Genomic DNA, 25,065 nt, shown 5'->3' with positions numbered 1-25,065 from the left:
AGAATCACTTTGTGTCTTTTTCTCCTCCTTAACAGGCAAAACTTTACGTTAACCACATTCAGCTTTGATTAATGTGCATTTACCATTTTTCTGCTGACATCTCCCTCAATTTGTATAAAAGTTTACCTCTATTTCAATAAAATGTACAGAATCTAGTTTCTTCCACTATGAAGAAATATGAATCTGGATTCGAGTTATCAAACAGATCTTTCAAAATTAGAGCAGAACTATTGCTTTGTGTCTTATACATGCTGTAAAGGGGAATTATTCATCTTTTTCTAACTGTGCCGACTCCATGTAAGTGATTAGACAACAGATTAGGTCCCCATAACAGCTGACACATTCGCTAACAAGCCGCGTTTCCTCTCAAATCGCCTCTCTGCAACATGCCAAACCCCACCCTCGTCGCTCGGACTCGGTCAGTAGATCTGTGATTACTCAGAGGCTACGGCGCAGTGTGCGCTGATTAGGATGAAGACGACACAAAACAGAGGCTGATAAGGTGCATGACCTATGTGGTGCTCATGTTGAGAGCAGCTGGCACCGCCACCTAAGGGGTCACCCATAATCTATTCTGTGTGTTTTCTTAATTAAATATTCAGTTTAAACATGAGGAAGAAAAAACAACGGTTCTTCAGCCATTTTTCTTTTTTCTGTAAGTCTTTTGTTTCCGCATCTATTGATCCATACATTAGCAAGTCAAATAAATCATACCTAGTATCCATTTTATGCTGTGTGCTTTGAATATCTTCACACTGGCTGCCACATTAGTGCAAAATGTGACTGATATGAGGTTTGTTAGACCCATTTCTCCCATCTTTTAGTGCAAAGATAAAAAAACAAAGCAAAAAGAAAACGCACAGAAATCAATGAACTAGTGCTTTCTTGGCACACAGCCTTTGCAAACCCTTGGAACCAGGCAAACTCTCCAAACTCTGCTCTCCAAGAGGCCAACAACTATTCAATATAGTCAAAGGATTGTTTTTATCTGCCAGCAACCAATTGCAAGCGCACATTCGACCTAGGGGGGAAGATTAGCAAGTATGACGATGCCAAAACATCTGCGGCTGCTCATCTCTCCACCCATACACAAAGTGATGCATGTTGATGAAGTGTTTAATGAGAAAATGAAGCACAGAAAAGAGATGATCCATCCTGGAGATTCCAGCAGGAGTGTCAGGACGTTTTTATGGGAAGTTTGTGAGATATGGAGTCAAACAAGTCAAGAGTTTACTTAAGAGAAATGAAGAAGGGAGATAACACTTAAGGGGAGATTTTTTAACCAGCAGCAACACAGAGTTTAAAAGTTCATAAAATGCCCAATTAAAAAGCAGGAGCTGAAAAAACAAATTCAGACACTTCAGTGACAATTTCAATCTTTTACTTTTAAAAGCAAAAATATATATGTATTTTCTAAAGGTATGGATCAATACTAAAAGTTCACAAGACTTATTTTTGTTGGCCAGTAAACTCAAACTCCTGCAGCATCTCTATGAAAGACTCATGTACTTGCTTTATATATAAAAAGAAAGAATAAGCCAATCTCACAACCTTGCAATTGTTTTCTTTCTGAGGACAGAAAAAAAACAAAGATATTTAATTTGATATCAAACATCAAGATCATGACTCAGTAACCAATCAATTTACTGTTTAACTGCTACACTGTAAAAATGTTCATACTTGAGAGCTGAAGGTTTGTAACCTTTAGGCATTTTTCCTTAAGCAAAAAAATGACCCAACCATAAGTTAGTGGAACTATTACAGATAAATTCCCCAACTGTAAATATAAAAGATAAACGGGGTAAGTGATGTCATGAATCGTTTAGCCACTTTTAATAGTTATAACGCTAGATAGCTATATCAATCATATGTGAGTAAAAGACTACCTAGACTACCTTCAGTAACCTGCTTGAAGACCATTACTTTTTCAACCAAAAATGTGAAGCCTCACACTAAAAAACAAGAAGGTACGAGCACAAATCCTCCTATACTGATATATACAAGATGTGATGACGATGTACTGTAGTTTGGTCATTCTTTGAAACCCACACATATAGATGCTTGAAATGGACTCCTTGGTCACACAATTATTTATAGACACACTTTTCAATTCTTTTACTGACACAAAAGGAATCATTTTAGTACATAAAATTAATTAACAAGTGAAAGTGAAACCAAAACTACTCAAAAACAAAAGCAAAACTAAGTCGGAAACACAGTGCCTCCCAAAGCGGCAAGAAACCTATCGGTCACTCGATAATATCCACCACACCTTTCATAATTTCTGTCAAATATATACTGTTACAGTGGTGTAGGTTCATATTAAACACGGCCAGAGACCTTGTATATGCAATTCTTCTCCTTTTAGTCTGCTTTACACCTACTTTCTGGCAGTTTCTTCCCCCATTCTTGGCTCTATTATATCATATAGCTCAGACACACAGCTGCGGTCGTGAATGCAGACGACCCACCCACCTGCTGCTACAACCTTTTGTTTGCAAGAGGGCAGCCAGTGAGAAGAACACCGAGTTGAAAGGAGCAGGAAGTCCAAAAAAGGGCTGCCTTTTATTTTGAACTGTGAATCAGGCAAAGTTACTCAAGCAGAGTTCAAGAATAAAAATAGACAGCTGGAAATAATAGGTCCCCTTTAAAAGTGGACCATTATCCTGCAGCATCCATTATTGTGCAAGTGCATCAAGGCTCCAACAACAAAGAAAACTGTGTGCACATCTCTGCAAGGAGAGCGGCATCTGACAAAATGGCAGTGTCTGACATACCAACATATAATTTTAAGCAAACAGAAATTTCATAACCCAGTGAAAGGCAAAACACAAACTCTGAGGGCATTTTCAACATTTTCTGACTTTTTCCTTCACTGAAAGTATGAAATCTAAAATTTTCAAAAATCATATCAAAATTCTTGGTAATTGCAGCCTTTAAATATTACATTAGCAATATAAGGGTGGGGGGTGGAGAGTGACCACCCAAGTGACCAAAAGGGTTAATGGGACTGACTTCCTGGCTCCCAAACACCACATAAAAAACACACACAGTCATGCCCAGGAGGTCAAAGCTTTGAGGGGAAACTGGTGGCTCAAGTGACTGGGCATGACTGACTGGAGGCTGTCTCAGCTTCACACTTCCTGCCCCGAGGCCTTATCCTCCCTCTGCAGCCCTGCCGCTTCCCCTGCAGCCGTCCTTTGACAGGAAGCAGGAAGCGTCCAGGCTTGTCAGTGTCCTGTCCTGTGTCCGTCTAATGACACCAACTGCTCTCTGCTGACAGCCGAGGAACAGAAAAAAAACCCCCAACAACACAAAAAAGGCGCTTTCTGACTGTTTTTCTTCATCCACTCATCCACTTTTTTTTCCTTTTTGAACCGTGCTCCTCTCCTCTGCCATGTTTGGTATCACACTGGTAGCAGTATAGCTATGCGGTTACCATAGAGATGTGATGTGGCCGTCTCGAGCGGCAGCTCTATATTCTCCACCGTGGAGATTGAGGGACGCTGCTCTGACTAACCTGTTTGTCAGCAGCTGTCTGGGCCTCAGTGTTGCCACTGTGACACATTTTACTCTCCTCCCAGCAAAGAGCGAACACTAAACCTCTCAGAGCTGCTAAAATGCAAATTATTTCCTAGAAGAAGAAAACAGGAAAAGGGCACAATTATCAAAGGACTTCCTCAGAGTTCAGACATCTGCAGTGGCATTTTTTTTATAACATTATCCACACCAGCCCTGAGTTTTATTTCTGCTTCCTTCCACAGAAATGCTCTTTCATTTCCCTTCTGGACCCAACTGCATACCAATCACTACAAAAACACACACACAAAAAATGAGCACCTGTTCATTATAATGTATATCAGAGCAACGAATCTCGCCTTGCTTGTTTAGACATAAAGATAAAGTCATATAAAAGATAAGTCTGTTTGTCTGTCAAGTCATTTTGTCTGCCTGCTGGTTGAGTCTATGTGGCATGACTCAAAAAGCAGGAAGGGCGGGGAGCCGTTTTCATTGGCAGGAAACAAATGCACATCCCTTTCTCTGGCCCGCAGCCGGAGAGCCCATCAGCGCTCCAAGAGGAATGGGAAAAATGAGAGGATGCAACATTTCCAAAAGCAGCTGAGGTCAGATGGCCTATTTCTCACACAAAGGAAGAAAGAGAATGATCAACTGCCAGTGGTTTTGGTTTTGGTTACGAGGTGTATCGGGACGACCGCATGACTGATTGGGTGTATCTGACACAGCAACTGGATGAAGTTAGATCTCTTCTACAGCTAACAGAGAACATTTTCTCAATGGATTCTATCAAATCAATATGCTAATAGAAACCTACTGAACCACATCTGATAAATGGAACAAAATCATTTTATTCAAATCAGCCAAATTAGAGAGAAAATCTATACATCCCTAAATAAGAAGCAGCTGCAGTGCAGTCAGTGCCAAAGCTTGGCAGGCACACACACGGACCCACAGCTTTTAAAACACCCAAGCTGATGCATTGCAAGCTTTCGTTTTAACAATATTTCATATACCAGTTTCACTTCAAAATTAAAAGGATTGCAATGTTTTTTCCCTGTTGGAAACTGAAGCCAACGCATAAAAGGTGCCGTAAACCTGCATTCCTGCTAATGGCCTGCAGGGTCGACTCCTCAAGCTGCAAAAAGAAGTCAAGTAGTGCAGAGGTCTATGAGGAAAATCAACCTTCGTATCCCTTCATCGAAGGACTCAGCTTGCTTTCGCAGATTAGGTTTATGATCTCAGTTGGTAGTTTTAAATTTTAGCCACTGCAATGTGGTTGCCTGTCTCTCTGTTAGCACTGGAATAGACTGGCAACCTATCCCAGATGAACCCCACCTCTTGATGGATGGATGGATATGATGTTGATCTCATAGGGTGGGCCTACTGTGTGACTCACAAGTAGCTACCCTATGAACGTGTCCATGTGTTTCTCAGTCAGATCTTCCCCTGGCTTGTCATAGCCTGTCAATTGAGCTGGCCATACTTGAATTAAATTCTGAGTCAAGTTGTCAGTCATCAGATTCCTGAAATATTTATTCAAGAATCACAAACAGCGACCAGAGGGCTCGCCACGGCCGCTTCGTTCCTCCTCACTTTTTAAAATGTTTTGCATAATAAGCACTAGAGATGGATCGATCCAATATTACGTATCGGTATTGGTCCGATACTGACGTAAATTACTGGATCGGATATCGGCGAGAAATAAAAAATGTAATCCGATCCATTAAATATCAAAAAAGCACCTCACAAAACTTAGAACACGGCGTAACTCGCCTCATAACCGTAACACGTCGGAGCAGTGTGCTCACGTGATTGAGCGGCTGTGTGTATTTGTAGCCTCGCTACCAAACCAGCATTTCATCTCTGAGGAAGTTATCCCAGAGAGAAGTAAAGCAAGTGTGTAAGTTCATCTCTGAATGTTTGTAAAGCACGTTAAGCTTAACAACCGATATATGGAGCGACTGCCTCTCTCTCCCTCCCTCTCCTGCTGCTACTTCAATCGTGAAACTTATTAATGATCAGCTGATCGGCTTTTCTGTCGCAAGTCCGTCTCTCTTCTTTGTTTTTGGCCCACTTTGCACCAGAAAGAGGAAACCAGCGGCTGAACAACAGCAGCACGTTTAACCTTGATAAGCTGTTGTTAGAATTTATTTAATATTACTTTCTACACCAGGATCCTTTTCTACGTAGCTGACGGCTGGTAACTGTGCAGGGGCGGATCTAACAAAGTTTAGCCAGGGGGGCCGATAGGGCATGAACAGGGAAAAGGGGGCACAAAGACATACTTTTTTTTCTTATTCTCATTTAAAATGTCTAGTCCAAAGACAGGATCAGCTGTTCTTGAAATGTAATTTTAAAGACAGTGTGTTTAAAAATTAAAGTATTAAAAATTTCAAAACACTAAGGTAGAGACGCTCTAAGTCCTCATCTTGGGACTTCGTGTCACGACTACTACAGCTACGTTCATCCATATGGATGGATGGGTGGAGCCATCTGTTGCTTTAAGTGAAGTTGTGAAGCATCAAGTTGACATGACAAGCCAAGGGTCAATCAACATGACTGAAAAACTTTGGGACACTGCACACACATGTGGTAATGACCTGTCAATCACAAAGTAGGCCCACCCTAATCTGTACCCTAGTTTACCTCCTTTTATTGAGACCTTAAACTCATCACCATGAGCTGCATAGGCTCTCACTCTCTCTCCCTGGCATTATTAAGATCTCCCCAGCACCCTGAATGATGAGTTTTGACACCTCAGCATCTATCAATAGAGGTGCGGTTTGAGGACAATTAGACAACAGTTTCTGGGGTTTTCCAAGGGTAGCTGCATAGGCAGAGACCACCCTCACTAACTTCTGATGCACACCCAGTCACTGTGTTTTGTGAGCAGGCCTGAAATATGAGAGACACTGCTCAGTTCACAAAAGATCTCCAAAATAGACTTTGAAGAAGTAAAGAGAATGCACTTCCACACTGCCTTACCCTTTCTGGTGGTTACACCCATCTTTTAAACACGGTGAAAGCCTGTAACACTGAGCCTTCTCCGTCTTCCTTTCGATTAGATGTTCCAGCAACAAAGCTCATCGATGCGATGCCTTTCAGCCGCCAACTCTCAAATTCCCATTTGCAGCAACGTCCCATTAGCAGGCGAACGACCCGCAAGGAAGCCAAAACCACAGTGAAATCTCAACAGTCGCTGCTGTCGGCTGCAACACTACATGAGAATAATGTTCCCTTTGAAAAATAAAACAGACTGTGTTGAATTAGAAATATTAGGGAAAGGAAACAATAATTGCTTTAGGGAAATCTGTGGTTATACAAACATGAGCTGTATGCTGTTTATGGGCAACAGCATTCAAAACTATCAGTGTGTCAGTTTTTTTTAATGGATTACAAGCTTGTATTTCTTAAACAAATCTCCACCTGCTAATGATTCTGGTCACTAACATAAATAATAAGGCCCTGATATTACTCCATGACGTATTGCTGTTCGCTCTCTCTCAACACTCAGAGAAAGGAGCTGTTCAGCCGTGTGCTTTCTGCAGATTTGCGAAGGCCACACGGAGGATTAAGCCAACTTCCTGAGTTGCGAGGACTCTTTGCTGCAGATCTCCAGAGGCTCACGCACACATGCTTGCGGCCGGTGAAAACTCAAGCGCTGCATGCTGCAGTATCACATTCACACATCATTTGGCGGCTTCCCTCCGCTCTGCTTGCTCTCACGCAGCCCACTGCTTGTTTCTCGAGCGATGTTTTCACAATCACACCTACGCACTGCTGCAATCGACTGCACTTACCTAACATCAGACGAGCAGCATACTTTTATTTGTTTATTGTGCTTCTCAGTCAGGAAGTCATTATTCATGTGAAGCAGCTGTTAGATTACTATAGCAGGAGAAACTCACAGCTGATGATTAAAAAATGGCAGCTAGCATCCTTTTTGTGTAGGATTTGATAAAAGAAAGAAAACAAACAGCAGCAGAGCAGAAAGGTTGTTTGCTTCGGGGCAAAACTGAACCTCAACCGTGGCAAAAGCAAGGCTGCAGCAAACTCTTCCAGCTGATGAAATGCCAAATAAAAACAAACAACACTGAAATCAACAACTATTTTCGCCACATACCCATCTGTAGTTTGTTTCCTTGGCTAAATTACCATTCATTTAATCTATACATGTCCGAGGTGATACCTTCTGTTCGACCAATAGCCCAAAACCCCAAGACAAACGAGCTGCATCAAGGAAATAGCTGACATTTTTTGTTTAAAAATAACAACAACTAATCAAACAACTGTTTTTAGCGCTAATGGCAAACAACAGTCACAACAGAGCGTTGTGTCTGCAAAGAAGGGTTTGCAGAATCCTGCAAAGAGCTTCAAGTCTACTGCACTGCAGTATTCAATTCAATTTTATTTATGTAGCCCCAAATCACAAAAACAGGCCGTCTCAAGGCGCTTTACATTCTAAGGTAAAGACCCAACAATAATACAGAGAAAACAGAAACCCCAACAATCAGATGACCCCCTATGAGTAAGCGCTTTGGTGACAGTGGGGAGGAAAATCTTCCTTTTAACAGGAGGAAACCTCCAGCAGAACCAGGCTCAGGGAGGGGCGGCTATCTGAGACCGGTTGGGGGTGAGGGGAGGAAGACGGGACAAAGACATGGTGTGGAAAAGAGCCAGCAATTAATAATAATTAATACATGAACCGATGAAGTAAAATGTCTTTTTTAAAAACATCTTTAGTAACAGGGGCTTTGTTAACCATTTTCCCAACTGCTTATAAAAATTGGAAGTTGTCAGTCCTTCCACAGAGCTAACACACGGAGACAGGCCGCAGACAAACTCACATCCACACAAACGGCCAATTTAGAATCACTAATTAAAGACAACTTTGAGAAAACTGAGACAACGATCATCTTCATCAATCAACATATAACGTCTGACTGAAGAGTAAGATCAACTGAAGATCACTGCATGGAATCAAGATTTGTATTTGTCACGAAAGACTTCTTTGACCTTGCAAATATTTTAGACAACCGACAAAATTCCCTTAAAGACAAGAAAGAGTCCTAGATGGCATAACACCTATCCTCAGATATGGAAACAAAGCATGGACGATAAACGAGAAAACTGCAGACAGCATCAATGCAGCAGAGATGCGGTTCATCAGGAGGATGATTCATCAATGAAAAGACAGGCTAATTAAGAAATTTTAAAAAGAGCAAACAACAAAAGATATGCAAGAATAACAGAGAGAGATAAGGAAGATTCATTAGACATGATGAGGAGGGGATGATGGGAATATGATGTCACATCTGGAAAAATCGAAGGGGAGAGAAGCAGACGCAGAAGGAGAGAAACCATCATTGATGGAATGAGAGACTAGAGGAAGAAAACATTGAGCTGCTGCACTGTGTGAGAGATAGCCTATCTTGGACGATCATGACTGTCAACACAATTTGGCACTTAAGGAGGTGAATTAACCCAACAAGCATGACTTCAGACTTTGGGAAGGAACCAGCAACTCCACTGTGAACCAAAGTCCAAACCCTGAAACACCTTCCTCCGAGAAAAACACGGTTTCATCATTTTGTTTGTCACAAAATAATAAAGAACAAAAACAGACAACTGAAAAAAGGCTGAGTGATCACATTATCTTGTTAAGACCACCTCCTTTAGGCCCTGGATGCTGTCACTCTCACATTAATACGAGCCTTTATAAATGGGAAGTAAGAGGATGATTTTAGGCCCATAAACCTCAGAGTGAGTTGACTCCACCTGAACTAACCAACGTGAGATGATGATGATAACGATAACAAACCACCAAGCAACAACACAGAGGCTGTTTTTAGCACTCTGACTCCAGGAACTAACAATCTCTTTCATGTAGCGCATGTAGTTCCTCTGCAGATTATAATCTCCGTCTCTTTAATAACTCTTTGTCTGAACTGTTTTAAAAGGGGGGATTCACAGCTCGCAGTCATGCTTTGGTATTAAAGTCAAGATCTGGCTTCCTCGACTGTGGCAGATAAGCAATCGAAAGCTTGTTTTTTTAAAGCTAAAATGCTGGTTCTTGTAAATATTTTATGTTTTCCTTGGTTTTCTTTGACACTAAACTAAAATAATTTTTGTTTGAGGACTGTTTCTCAGACAAAACAGGATATTCTAGTTCATAAATATTTACTATAAAGAATGGGGATGACTGTTTGTAGGCTTAAAGTATTGACGGCTGAGATTCTTGAGGTTTTAGCAACAGTAACAAACACAATTTAAATGCATTATTAAGGAGATAAAATCCAGTGTTTTATCTTAAAATTAAATACTCAGGATGTTGATCACTTATAACATTTATCACTCTCAGAGCAGGCAAAAGTCCAAGACCCATCTCTTTCATAACAGATCAACAGTGCGTCGGTCAACCAAAGAAAAATCTAAAATAAACTACTCTAATCTTTGACTTATCATTGATCAGCTGATGAACATGCCAGCTCTGCTTCCTACCAACCAGCCACCCGTGTTGTAAATATTCAGGGCATGCAGCCAAAGAGGGTGATGAAAAACACACTGTATTAGAAGTAACATTATTTTTCCTGCCTCTGAATTCCTGCACAGGTTCTGCAGAGCGCGTCACGGCATTCCTTAATGTTTTTCCTGCAGTTGAGTCTTGAATTTCACACTTTGTGGGACTCCAACGGGTGAGATGTGAGCTATTCCAAAACCCACAGGTGTATCCACTCCCACGGGCCATTTGGACGCACAGACACTTGAGCAACTTGATGTACAGATGGACAAAAATAAGCCCCACTACCATGATGTCCAACAAAAAGCCCCAAATCCCATCAATGCTCATTTCCACCTCGATTTCCCCTCACAGACTCGAGCTCTGACAGCTGCTGTCATGGTTTTGAAAAGGAAGTGATGTAAGACTTTCCTATAACATTAAAAGACATCAGGGAAAGAGGTAAACAGCTCATCTTAAAAGGACCATCAGCGCCTTTTCCTGCAGGCTTGAATGACCTCAGCAGGGACTCGGCTGTTCTGGGAAAGGTAGCATTCAAATTCGACATTGAAAGTGTGTATCAATTGCTTAGCTGCAATACACACACACACACACACACACACTCACTCACACACAAAGGAGAGAGAGTCCAGGGCCAAACATCATGAAAGCTCGCAGACAGAGATGCACTGTTTATCCCCGAGGCCGCACCAAGACAGCCAGCCGTCAGAGGACAACACCGTCTCCTGGTTCTGCAGGCCAGTCTTAGAGGACAACAGTGTTACCACTGAGCTGATGTAATCACTGAAGGAGAAGAAAACCAAAGAGCGAGGAGGAGGAAGAAGAGGGGGAGGATGTTAAGAGGATCTGTGGGAGCTTTGTTACTGTTAAAACAGAAGTACAAACCAAAATCTGAGAAAAGAAGGAGAAGGGTCACTACGGAGTACCAGTGTAGCTTATAACTACATGATGGTGTCAGACTGTATTTTTCCCTCTGTGGCTTCAATAAATCAATAAAAGACTAGTTGCATTAATCTAACCAAAGAGGGTGACCGCACACCACTGAGGCACAGCAGGGCTTTGTGACGAATGCTCAGACTGTCTGTTAGGAATGCTCCAGTTAAGAAAGCCGTTAATGTTTAGTTGATTTTGCTTTTATCTCCCTTTTCACTGTGACATTTTACATTGTTTCAGGTCTTAGTAACACTATCTTTAAACATTTAGCAAGAACAGGGTGATGTAACACAACAGATCATGATTGGCTACTGCCAGATACAAATGTGATATAAGTTATTACCAATGTGCATCCAATGTACTGATGCCTTTCTGATGTCAGTTTAATTTAATGTGCTTATGGAAACTGTCAGACCCTAACTCAAATACAAGAGATAAACACAACTGCTGCAAACCAGTGTCACCAATAACCAAAGAACAACAATGCACCTAAAACAAACCAGATTTGTTTAACAGATCTATGGCACCAACTCCCTTCCTTCTCATTATGATAACTTTGTTCCACCATGAATACGTCATTTATTATACATGACTGAGGGCTGTGGCAAGTAATATACCCAGTATGATTTGCTAAGTTAGCATTGAGCACAAAGATTAGCTGGGAGTCTGATGATTAAAGCAGATCCAATATGAAGCAAAACCCGTAATCGTTCTACCTTTAATTATTTCCTGTTATACGTGTACTAATGCAACAGTGGACACTCATAAAATAAAAAAGGCCAACGCTTCTGCATATATAAAAGTGATTCCTGTTACCCAAAAACAATTTTTATTCTACTCTGGGGTCTATGTGATGTCACTAAGAGCAGCTATCCCCTAATATGGTTGTCCCAAGCACACAGTTTTGGCACAGAAGCCCCACCCACCTCCTCTTTAAACCTTCATTTTGTGAGGGTCAGCCAATCAGTAGAAAGTTGACGTAAAGGAATGGAAGTTTGACTGTCTTGTTTCAGATGTTGGTTGAATCGAGTGGCTCCACCAAGGTCTGAGAGTAGCAATATGTTACAGTAAATAAGCAAAATACATTACCTTAAAATACTTAATTATGAATAAGCATTAAAATAGTTAACATTATTGGAAACAATCCACTGTTGAAGCTCAAATTGTCAATCTTGACCCTGAGATAATTCCTGTGTATTTGTCCTGTCTCACAACAGATGGCTGCCCCTCACTGAGCCTAGTTTTATCCTGTTAAAAGGGAGTTTTTCCTTCCCACTGTTGCCAAATGCTCAAAGTTGATCATCTGATTGTTGGGGTTTTTCTGTTTCACTCTAGGATCTTCACCTTACAATATAAAGATACCTGAGGCAACTTTTGTTGTGATTTGGTGTAACAGAAATAACACAGAATTGAATAACTATGTAAAACATAATTTCCTGCACTTGTATTGCAGCTAGCTAGCTCCCTTCATGGCATGCCATACCTCATCTGAGATTAAAATGGCTGTCGATGGAGGGGAACTTTAACACCATCCATCCGTGTGAGAAGGGCTGCAGACAGATGTGAACACTGACCCACTCTTCTTTGTCTAAATCAGGGAGAAAAGCGGGGGGGATCAGAGTGCCAGAGGAGAGTCTGGTCCACAGCTTATCCGCTGCCAGCTAATAGCCCTTGATGATATACGCGGTGCAGCTGCGGCAGGAAGGTAGGCCAACAGCTGTGGCCCACAGACCGATTATCAGATTTCAGCTACAGACGCAAACAAGCCAGCAAACAGGCAACACAACACAGTCTCACCTCCCGCTGTGACAGAGGCAGAACAAATTAAAAAATGGCTTCAAGGTTTACAGAGGGAGATTTAAAGGCACACCCCCCGTCTTTAAATGCTCTTTTTTTATTCACCATCACCATTCTGTGAATTCCAGGAGCCTAAAACACTACACATCTTCAAAAAATACAAACAGCAGTTCTACAAATGCTAACACTGTAACTCTGGGGTTTGCATGTTCTCCCCATGTCTGTGTGGGTTCTCTCCATGTACTGCAGCTTCCTCTCACTGGCAAAAGACATGGATGAGTGCAAACTGCTCATGAGTGTACATCTGAAGGAGATGGGCCATCTTAGCCCTGCCACAGACTAGTGATCTGTCCATAGTGCTCTAAGACAGCTGCGACTCTTGATTGAATAGGTGGTTAAGAAAATGGATGGTTATAATAGGTCATCAGATTGTGCAGACCTAAGCAGTGGCTCTATAGTGTAGTGCAAGCTCTTTGGGGTTACATCAGGAAGGGCATCCAGTGTAAAACTCGAATTAAATGTGCAGTGCTACCTCAGCTGTGATAAGGAAGCAGCCAAAAATTGCTTATCCTTATTGTACTGACCAAAGTTATTAGCTGCTGCTTGTGTCAGCTATTTTCAAACATGAAGCACACTTGCCTATAAAGTCTATGCAAAGCTGCTCTCAGGTAAACAGGCTCACCCCCCAACCAGTCTATGGTAGATGGCCGCCCTTCCCTGAGTCTGGTTCTGTCAGAGCTTTCTTTCTGCTAAGAGGGAGATTTTCCTTCCTGATTGTTGCGATTGTTTGATCTCTACATTGCAATGTAAAGCACCTTGACGCAACTGTTGTTGTGATTTTGCAGTATATAAATAACATTGAATGGAACTGAAATATAAGTGAATCCATGTGAGTTCAAATATTGCAGCTTTGGAAAAAAATGCACTTTATCACTGAAGCCCATCAGCTGGGACTCTCTGCTTGAGGCCAGCTGGAGCTGAATGATCCAACCTCACTTTTAGATGGAGAGGGGAAAAAGTGAGCGAAATCGTAGGACTTCTTGCTAAGCTCTGGTAACACATCACTGTAACTTGATTCCAGCTCTCAAGACTGGCAGGGCCGGATAATCATGGGTTCCCAAAGCAACTGCATGCATTCACTCGACGTGAGTGCACCATTAGGGTTACAGTTAAGTACCAAGCTGTACTTTTTAGGACACAGACAAAATTACTTTTGTGCTACCGAGTACTAATTCACACCTACAGTCTGTGGTGAATTTTAGGACCACGTCACATCACTTCTGCGACGTGTTGAAGAATGATAAACATGTAGGGCAATGGTGGTGGCGAGCCAAAAGCGAGCTCAGATGTGGTTACACTTTTCAAAATTCGACGCAGACAACACTCTCTGCAACGTTTGAAGTGCAAACTACAAAACTGGCCAAGGCAACACATCTAATCTGAGAGAAACAAACTTCAGTAAGCAAAACTCACAGAAGGGAGCAAACATTAGAACATCCACCATTAACCTATAAAAAGATGAACACATGGATGATCATGATGAAACTTTTAGTGAAGCATTTTCTTCAGGTATTAAATCTGATGAGTATTCATTTGACAGACAAACTGTTGTCAGAGAAACGGGTGTTTAAACTTTGGATTTTTACCCTGACTGCACTCGAGTTTTTTTTAATCAGCTTGCTATTTACAGTAAACAAACATGTAATGTGAGCCAGTATCTCTAAAACCTTGGTATGCAACCATAACCACTAATAGAGACTAACAATACAGCTCACTATTCGTTGTAATTAAAGTTTCAACTCAGAAATAAGGACTTTGCAAGAAAAAAAAAATTATTATTTCAAAATGAGTAAAGTATGAAATAAAGGTACTGTTGGGTTGTTGTGCTGATTTTCAGGTAATGGTACAAATGTTAAAAGGTACCCAATCCTAATTAGAAAACCTCCTGGTGAAAATAGTAATAAAGCTCTCATCAAGTTCAGTTTTACCCAAATAAAATCTACATTGACAATTTAGCTCATTATAATCTGACACTGCTGCATTTGGTCCTGGTCTCATCTGTTAGCAAACAAAAATAGCAAAAATAATCTTAAACAGGGACCCATTTATTCTGTCCTATATGCTCCACCTTCATCTGCTTCACACTCATCAGGAGGGCTGGAGGCTGTAATAGCTGTCACAGAGCGAGAGCCAGTGTACACCCTGGACTGGTCGTCCAATCTGTCACAGGGCTAACACAGATAGAGACAACCATCCATGCTCACATTCACATCTACTGTCAATTAAGGTTCCCAAATTAATCAATTACTCATGCGTGTCTTTGAACATTCATGTAATTTTTCTACTTCCACAGAAAGCTTCTATTAGCTTGTCAATTATTACAAAACACCCGGTACAAACACGGCTGCCTTATAAGATACAGGCAGCTCACAAGCATCTAGTGGCTCTACCTCTACAGGCGTCCAGAAATTGACCAATCAGAAGAAAGTAGACTTTAGGGAGGAGTCCTTAATATTTTTTATTTTTAAAAAAATCATACAAGTGTTCTTTAAATGAACGTAACTCTGCTACCTCTTGTGCTAGGGTTGTAAAAATGACAAAATAGCTTCAGGCATAAAGAGTTAGGGGCCAGCATAGGATACAAAGCCACACTGGTGGAGTTTCAGAATAAAAATCTAGAGCTTACAGTTTTAAGAGCTGTAATATGACTGTATATATAACTGTAACTCTGCAATATTTCTACACAAAAACCTGTAAGGTTTGCTTCTTACAGTTTACAGATCCGTTCTAAACACTTTTATATTACACTCTCATTTCTGGGAAATGCAGCTGAGGAATACCAGGGCTTTTACTGCGAACTGAGAATCCTGGAAGCATCCACTTTTAAATAGTGCGGTTTAACTGGAACGACATGTCATGTGAGAAACGGTGCCAAGAGATGAAAAATGCTGCCATTCTCTCAGACCGTGTGATTCATTGGGTTTGGTGACACAGGGGACAAATGATGAATAAAAAGCCATAACTTCAGTAATAACTGAATGTGACACTGCTGCGCTCCTCGGCTGCAAATGTTGCAGAAAGCAGCCTTAAATAGCCGGCACTCAGTTTTGTTATGTAAAGCCAAGTAGTAAAAACTTGTCTCCTCCTTTTGAAATATTAAACGCTGAGTAAAAAAGTAAAAGAAGCTGAAGCACACTGAGACAAATAAAAGTGGGTTTCAGATAAATTGCTGATCAAAGTCTACTGGGTCGTTTCTGAATGTGGGTGGAAGCTGCCAACTCACTTTCTAAAGCTAAATGACCAAATATATGAGAATACATTTTTTATTTGTGGTGTTGCTGAGGCAGCTGATCCCCTGCTGGTGGACTGGATGTCACATGTGACGGGCTCAAGCCTCACATGACGGCGTCTCACCCGGGCTGTATCCTCGGGTGATGTTAACGTTTCAGACAGACAGCTTGAGGATTTTAATCGTTAAACACTGCATGTTTTACTTCCTGCTCTGCTCTGAACTCAATGACAACGTGATGATTATGTGATGTGAACAACAAAAACGCAGATGAGTTCTTTAAAAGATACTCCACAGATGTTTTATTGAACCAAGTACACTTTTGTTGTTTACTTAAAGTGAGCTTTTACTATGTCAATGTGTGAATCGAGGAGTAATGTTGTAATGCTTAATTCATTTCCTACCTCATGTAATGTAGCTGTGACTCAAGGGGACTCAGCCTATTCATTCCTCTTTTTCCTTTCTGCTGAACTGTCCTTTCAACAAGCGGAGATCATTTTAGTGAGTGTTCAGATTTTACGGGGCACTCTTGGCTTGTTTCCTACTAGGAACTAGGACTATTTAGCTAAAGTGTAACTTTAACAACTATTTTATCAACCTATTACTATCAGACAGTGTTGAACTTGAAACAGCATTAGTGACAACAGCAATGACTTGGCTCTTTCTACTCCTTTTGAGCTTGTCTTTATTTTTTTATATGTTATTTTGCAAAATTAACTAATTAACTAATTAAAACTCTAACATTAGCACAAATTACGTTTGTCAAGTTAAGTTTACATTTATTTATAATTACCAAACAATAAATAAATTAAATTAATACAAATTGATATTTTTATCTCAAGAGAAAGCCAAACCAAATTTAATTGTACTTTCATGTATAATAACAATAAAGATGATTCATTCATTCAGTCTTGTTACATTTTCCATTGTCTACTGGACAATCTGAAGGCATTTTTTTAAAACATGAGATTTAATAAGGTCTTTTTTTATGACTCTGATTTTTATAATTCATTAAATAATTGCATGTCTTTATCTTGTTTTCCTTCGCTCACCCCAACCGGTCGCAGCAGATGGCCCCGCCCCTCCCTGAGCCTGGTTCTGCCGGAGGTTTCTTCCTGTTAAAAGGGAGTTTTTCCTTCCCACTGTCGCCAAAGTGCTTGCTCATAGGGGGTCATATGATTGTTGGGTTTTTCTCTGTATCTATTATTGTACGATCTACTGTACAATATAAAGCGCCTCGAGGCGACTGTTGTTGTTATTTGGCGCTATATAAATAAAATTGAATTGAATTGAATTAAATCCTGACATTTTATTTTAGATGTGCCAAAAATTAGACACTTTTGGAGGGCTGCGTCAGGAAGGAAATTCAACATAAAATATGTGCCAAATCAAATATGTGGATCATCAAGAATGAGATGTCCATACTGTATCATCAGAGGCCCAGGTTAACAGTGCCACCGCTGGTACTGTTGACCAGCGGGGTGCCGGTGGAAACTGTGGAACTATGACTAGTAAGGTTCCTGCAGCTTAAGTCAGATTTTAATAATGCCGCATCAAATTTATTACCAACACAAAAATCAAACAGCATTAATTAGTTACACTTGGAGACACCAGCTGTTTGTTTCTTGTGGTTGTGAGAATCTCAACAAACATTTTTAATTTAGGAATTTACTGGAGTAGCTCTATAATTTTGAAAACAATCCTTATTTTTCCTCATACAAGGCCTTTTTAACAGCCTTCTAGTTTATCCACCATCAAAACCAAGCTGTTTTAGCTCATCTACCGTTAAGGCCGCCAACGCCTGAAAACGGCTTTCTTCTGCTGCTACAATTATGAATATCCACTTTCTATGACATCATACAGAGCCAAGAATAGAAAAACTGTGTGAAACAGTGTTAAGACAGTGTTACTATGTGAACTCCTTCATTTGTATATTCCTAATAAGGCACTTAGATCTTCCAGTCAAACGCTCCTGACGCAACCGAGGTCTTGTCTGAAGTCCAGAGGTGATTGGGCCTTTGCTGTCGTAGCTCCCAGACTCTGGAATATCCTCCCTCCCTCCCCTTTAAGATAGTCACTCATATTACCTGTACATATGTTGACCTTGTCATTTGAAACTTTAGCCATATTTAATATAAGAATTTACCGCTGTAGATATTGTGTGTGTTTGTATAGTATATATTACCGTAGTATATATGTGACTTATAAATTAACAAGGAATGACATATCAAGTCTAGCCAGATTAGAATCTGCATTAAGCTAATAAACTGGTGAAAGTAGGTGGTCTTAAAGGAACATGTAGGCAGTTTCAGCCTGTAACATTGCTCTAATTTGCCTCGATTCCCATCATGGCATCATGCATAGTTTGAAACACTTCCTGCACAAAACACACCAAGTCTCATGCACTTTTGCATGGTTTCAGTTTCAGGTCAGTTTGCAAGATCCTCACTTTTTCAGATATCGCACCCGCCCTGAGCATCCCGTTTCGCTCTTTTTTAACTGTATTTTGAAATAGGGCAGGGCAATATGGCCAAAAATATTTATCACGATATATACTTGAAAATTTGCGATAACGATATAACTGACGATATAATTGACGCGAGACAAAATACTTTACAACTCCACAACTTTATTAGTGAAAAAAACCCCATCAATGTTGTTCACTTAAAGAAGCAGCTGTTTTTTATGATCATTAAAGCTATATAAAAATGTAACAGTGCAAATGCAAACTGAAGCACAGTACGTATTACTCCGCGAGGCTCCTGACTACAGTAGCCGTAATGCTCCGACAATCCATCAAGCGGTGCAGTTTCGTAGCTTAGCAAAGTCGTATTAAAACTAGTGCTGTCAGCGTTAATCTCGTTAAAATGACGTTAACGCCATAACCACGTTAACGCGACAAATCTCCATTAGCGAGTTAACGCAGATCGCCCCATGCATGGGGCTGGATGGCGCTGACGCGTTGACACCGTGCAGCTCCAGATTTTTGGCCCCGCTTGCATGTTCTACCAAAAATTGTGCTTTGGTGTCTCTCTGACGGACGAAAACCAAACCAGTTCCACACCACTGAAGTTGGCAACATTTTTACAAACCAATTCTGGTTCATCTGTTTCTTTCGCCCTTCTCATTCTCTGTCGCCGCCATGCTTTTTCCGCCATGTGCGTATGAAAACAAAGGCACTGCGCATGCGCGTTTTACCCATATTCTATCGCGATATTTCATTTTCTTATCATTGCCTAACATTATACCAGTATTACCGTGAATGGTATGATATGGCCCAGCCCTATATTGAAAATATAAACGTCACTGTCAGAAAAACTAAGGTTTTATTTTTAGACGAATGAATTCGCTGCCTTTTGAGACCATTCAATGACCTGCACGAACCCTGTCATTATTAGCGTTGATTTATGTCTGAGTAAGTCAATGTAGGAGCTACTGAACAGAAATAGTGACAACTAGGCCTCCTGCACTGCACCAAAAAAAATGAAAATAAAAAATGAATACACTCAGTCTGACTGCGCTTGCCTAGTAACACATAAATAATTTGAAAACAGTTTTCAGCTTCAGTTGTCCTTCTCTTCCCTTTTCCCTGGTGTTTTGCAACCTTTTATGACCTCTCACCATCATCCATTGCGGATATTCATTACACACATATAGCTGAGCATAAAATATATTATTCTGTTGCATCAATAGGTAAAAGAAAAATTTATATATACTCCACAGGGAATCTCTGAGAGATCCGAAAACTGAGTCAAGTGTCATATAAAACGTCTTTCTGTAAATAGAGAGAGGAGCTGTAAAAGAATGGCAGGAATGTTAAGTCTGTTTCTAGCAAAAAGAAAACAATATGCGACTCGCACACTGATGAGTGACGACTCCAGGCAATGATTTTCATTTCAATATACATACGCAGTGGTTTGGAATAAAACTCCCCATTCATTTCTTTCTTTCTTCTTTCAAACATTGGATAGCACCAGAACCTGTGTCTCGAGCTTAAAATGCAGCGCCTGAAAAGGCTGTTATATAAAAGTAAAAAGCATAAAAAGGCCCCTGCCCATTAGGTCAAGCCCAGCCATGCTTGAATAGAGGGACTGTGAAAAGTCAACATTTTCCTGGTCAAGCCCATGTGATGTGGTGTGAGAGGCATGCTCAAAGGAATGCCTATGCAGTGAGGGTTTCCCTTGTATCGCTGCTGCGGCTCTCTGTGGTTTTAGGAGAGCAAACCCAGTGACGCAAAGTGCCATCTGTGGGGTAGAGACAATACACGGCCCCTCAAGGGAATAACAAGTGCCCGCTGCTAATATTAACTTACATCAGAGAGGATATGACAAAGCAGGAGCAATAAGCTGCCGCATTTTTATATAAGCAAACGTCAGGTTTGCTGCTCTCTGCTGCTGAACAATCTGTGCCGTGGTATTTTTAGGGAGTCGAGTTATTTGGTTTGTTCTTACATTTTTTTGCTGTGTATGGAGAAAACTTTTAGACACACCCATCCGCACATTATCACAAGGTTTACACTGATTGTTGAGCCGCACTGATGAACACTTTCATTGCCAGTTATTTTCCCTGTTAAGGTGTGTGATTTTTAGTAATCCTACAATTCACAGTGTGAGACTCGACGCTTACTAAACTAAACTGTCCCCCCCCGCCAAAAAAGGGGGAAAAAAAAGGACTGTATCGTGATACCTACTGACTGAGGGGATGGATGTTGGGGCTCTATTCTTTGTCTCCATGCCACATTCCTGTTGGCTGAGTCACAATAAAAGCCAGGGGAAACCTTTATTTTCTGTGCTTCACTTTTATGTATTTTGCTTGGGTTTGTTTTAGTTTTACCCCATCCGGTGCCAGCAGATAGCTGCCTTTCCCTGAAACTGGTTCTTCCACAGGTCTCTTCCTGTTAAAAGTGAGTTCTTCCTCCTCACAGTTACCAAGTGCTCGCTAGTAGAGGTTTCTGATTGCTGCGGTTTTCTCTTTAATATTGTAGGGTCTAGGCCTTGAAATATAAAGCATCTTGAGGCAACGCCTGTTGTGGATTGGTGCTATATAAATAACTGGACTGGCAATCTAAGGTTGCACGAGTGTTACAAAGGCCCAACTCTGAACCCGATTTACACAGAATGAGCATTGACATTGGTCTTTTTTTTTTTTTAAATCATGCACATACTAAAAAAAAAATGTATTAAATAATAATCATAATCATAAGAAAATAAATAAATACAAATAAGCCTTGCTTTAGAATAGAAACAACAAAAAAACACTCAAGAACAATTTGCTGAGCAGTACTGAAAGTGTGATGCACATCACAAACAGAAACCTTTTTGAAAAAGGTCAAAATTTTACTTTGAAGGTGAACAATCTCCACCACAGGTGACCAAAGATATCACAAGGAGGTTTTTGGTACAGCACCATATACTATGTATTTCAACCAATATCACCTAATAACTGCCAGCAACCACTCACCAATCAGCAGGGGAATATAAATTTTTCCCTTGTGACTGGTTGTGGTTCTCGGCCACAACCAGTCACAAGGGACAAAAAATGGAATCTCAATATTTTGGGGGTTTCGCACTGTTGGTCAGACAAAACAGGATACTGGAAAACATCACAGTGGCCATTTTTCACAATTTCCTGATGTTTTTCTAGCCAAATGATTTGCCCCGACAATATTTCAAGTTAATAGGCAGTTGCAGCTGATAAGAAATTGAAATGAGTGATCAAACTTAAACAGCCAAAAAAATAATAATAATAATGATCTCATCCCCACACTGTTCGACTGCCAAATGTTTTCTGGGAAACGCTGCTCAAACAACAAAAACAACACAGCAATAACTGCTTTGCACCAACAATGGCCACAAAATAAAAGCCAGACACATCAGCCTGTTTCCGGTCTGCCACCCACACACCGAATGCACACAATGCACCCCCCCCATCCTCTGTGTCTCAAGCAGCTGAGACAGCGAGCCAGGAAGGTTATTTTTAAAACTTTATCTCAACATCTGACTTCCCATTGTTTTCCACATTTCTGCACTGATGCAAATGTAAACAGTAAACATCTCCGAGTGATCCGCCGTGGCCACAGGGAGAGAAAATTTCTGGGGTGGATGTCGATGAGTCACGAATACTTTTGTGTCACTACGCGCTGATCAATTATTGACATGTGGTGTTGAATTAAGACGATATGATGCTGCGACAACTCCCCCCCTTTCTTCTTTGCACCTCCAGATGACTCAATGGAAGCACACAGAGAGTGACAACTCTCCTGCGGGGTCAACTCACCCCCTCAGGTTACAGTATTAAATATTCACGCCGTACCTTTGCATAATTCACCATGTCAACATACCAAGGAAATGACTTGGAGAAAAACAGGGGTGAATGCTTTGAATTGAGGACAATAGCTCCAGAGCATTTTAAACAAACTCCTCTTCAGGCACAGTGAAGCTGAAGGCGGTTTTCTGTGCATGATGCAAGTGAGTCCCTGCAAGACTCTGCAGGGATCAAACAGGGTTGCTAATTCAATAAAACAGACATGAATCTAGAAGTATTCGGGGCTTTATGCTGGCTGTCTGCTCCCTGTGTCTGCCACAGCCTGATGGGTGTATCCCAATCTGAGTGACCCGCCAGGCTCGTTTTCTCTGCCAGGAATGTTTCAGGCGCATCTCGCCATTGTTTAAAACACTGAAAAGCATGTCGCTCGCTCTTTGGTGCCAGTGTAACGGTTCTTCCTCTGTCATGTGATCTCACTGCAAAAGAAAAAAAAAATTCCAGAGCGGCTACTGAAGCCCAGCGCACATGGCGGCCCTCTCTAACAGATGTTTTTCGTTTGTGCTGCTGCAGTCTCTCGGTTCAGAGGCACAGAGCCAGAGAGGTGATTCATGATGCGAGCCTTTTTCTTGTTACAGTCAGCAGACTGAGAGACGGCTCCAGGTTGAGAATAAACACGAGCCCGGCTCTGTTTTGGTAGATTTCCTATTGTTACGATATGATAAAGCTGTAGAAGAAGACATGACAGATGGCACAGATTGTGTGCTTTAATATGTGATTTTGTATATTGGAGCAAGCGGACTGGGCCTGTGCTTTCTCCTCCACACTCACCATCCAGCTCATTTTCATCCTAAATGGAAAGCTGGTATCACACTGAACGCTCCTGCAAGCCTGGAGTCATTCACGTCTGCAGCTAAATGTGCTTCAAAGCGGGAAATGAGGTCACATTTTGGCATTAATGGACGGCGGTGAAGGTGTGCGCTCCCCTGGTTTGATGCTCCATTTAATCATGGCAGGAAGAAGGGAGGCAAACACTTCACAGCTCACCTGCCTGACCTGATTACACCTCTTCCTGCATGATCAGAGGTGACACAGCATCACAGAGTGTGACTTTGGGTGTGTTTCCCCAGCAAACGTTTTCTGCTTTTTTTTTTTTTTTTTTTTGAGATACAAATCAGTGTGTTGTGACAGCAAGGAATGAGGAATAACACAGAATCCAGATCTGAATACTAGGAAAAGGGTTTTCTCTGCTACAGCCTGGCGGCATGCTCTAAAGCCTTGAGTTATGTAATAGTGAACACAGTGAGCTGCAGGCCTGAATGCACATCTTTCTATTCCAGCAAAGCCATCCACCCCGTCTATTCTTACTCTTCATATCAGGCGAGATAACACACTATTTTGCATCAGGTCTTAGGCTGAAATAGGTGCACTTTAGGGGCAACAGGTGCAATTATTTTCCCCTTTCCTCTGCGCATATTAATGCATCTGGAGGTCTGAGGGGATTTTCAAAGCTTTCAAACATTATCGCCGGAATTTAAGGTGGATTGCATGCACCCTTGGCTCTATAAAAAATGCATCCTCGTTCAGAGATGGTGCATTTCCCCTCATTAGTATCATTCTTTATTAAATAATAACAACAATAATAATACAGTCTGTGTGGCTGTAATTATCCATCCATCCTCAGCAGGCTCACACCGTGGCCTTACCTCCTCCAGCACATTCACTGTATTCCTGCAGCTCTGCATTCGGGTGGTGAAGCTGGATGTTGTCGGGGAATTGTAATCCTCTGTTGTCTCCGAGAGAAACTCGGACACCGATATTTGATCCGGCATCCTTTAACTGTGAGGGGGTAAATGCCCACAGGAGGGTTGGCGATGAATGCTCAGAAAGACAAAACCATGTAAGATTTAAAATTAGATAGAAAGCACGATGGGGGGACTGTACGGCCGATGGAAAGGCTAAGCCGATTTTTTCCCCCTGCAAAACTGCGTTAAACTATCGAGATGATTAAGACGTGCCTTCTTCTCCTGTGACTTCTCAAATGACTTCACTGTTCCCCAAGGGCCCACGGCAGGAGGGAATTTACCAAATATCTGCAGGCTGGGTCCCCCTCTCGGTGTGTATTTTCCGCGAGAAGATGTCTAAAAGCGACACATTTATAAATAGTGTCACTCTGCGTCTAACTAAACCACGGAGGGAAAAGCGGCGTAAAGAATAGCGGATGCCCTCATTATGCTCTACAGATGTGCAAAAAGCCGCTTGTCGTCAAAACCGCGCGACGTTACCAGGCTCGGTTTAAATTTTCTCATAGTCCACGGTCTGCCGAGGTTGTCTGGTACTTTGGTCCCGTTTTCTTCTGTCGTAGTTTAACGTTTTTTAAAAAGCTAAACGCTGCCGCAGACACATTCACTGCCACTCTCTCCTGCGCTCGGAGCTGCTCAGAAGCGACGTCAAGCTAGCGCTGAGACAAAGCGCAACTTCTGGGCAGTAATTTCAATATAAAACACCAGCTAACGCTTTTACATTACGTAAATGCATTTTTAATGAATGGAAAAGACTATATATAAAAGGCGGTAAGCTTAAAATGTCTAAATATGTGTTTAAGAGAAAGATATGCACAAAAATAACATTTATCATCCATTTTTGTTCAGATTGTTGTCAGTAGAGCTGACGATAGCTTGATTTTTCTATCGTGAATTTTCAGTGTACTAATATAAAACGTATCATAGCGGCTAGTAAGCATTTA

The 25,065-nt window shown here is 41.2% G+C and overlaps 1 protein-coding gene across 6 annotated transcripts in view; it reads right to left on the bottom strand.

The window, feature by feature from the left end:
* Positions 1 to 24,780, bottom strand: part of asap1b (ArfGAP with SH3 domain, ankyrin repeat and PH domain 1b) — an 82,393-nt gene extending 57,613 nt beyond the window's left edge. For 5 of the 6 annotated variants that reach the window (XM_005448981.4, XM_005448978.4, XM_005448982.4 and 2 more), the window contains exon 1: positions 24,026 to 24,780. In XM_005448981.4, the coding sequence (XP_005449038.1) occupies positions 24,026 to 24,151 (126 nt within the window). In that variant the 5' untranslated portion in view covers positions 24,152 to 24,780. The remainder of the gene's footprint in view (positions 1 to 24,025) is intronic. The other variant, XM_005448979.4, reaches the window with a different exon arrangement.
* Between the last annotated feature and the right edge of the window lie 285 nt (positions 24,781 to 25,065).

Source organism: Oreochromis niloticus, linkage group LG9 (assembly GCF_001858045.2).
Source record: "Oreochromis niloticus isolate F11D_XX linkage group LG9, O_niloticus_UMD_NMBU, whole genome shotgun sequence".
Lineage (NCBI taxonomy): Eukaryota > Metazoa > Chordata > Actinopteri > Cichliformes > Cichlidae > Oreochromis > Oreochromis niloticus.
This window is presented reverse-complemented; position numbering and strand designations above follow the sequence as displayed.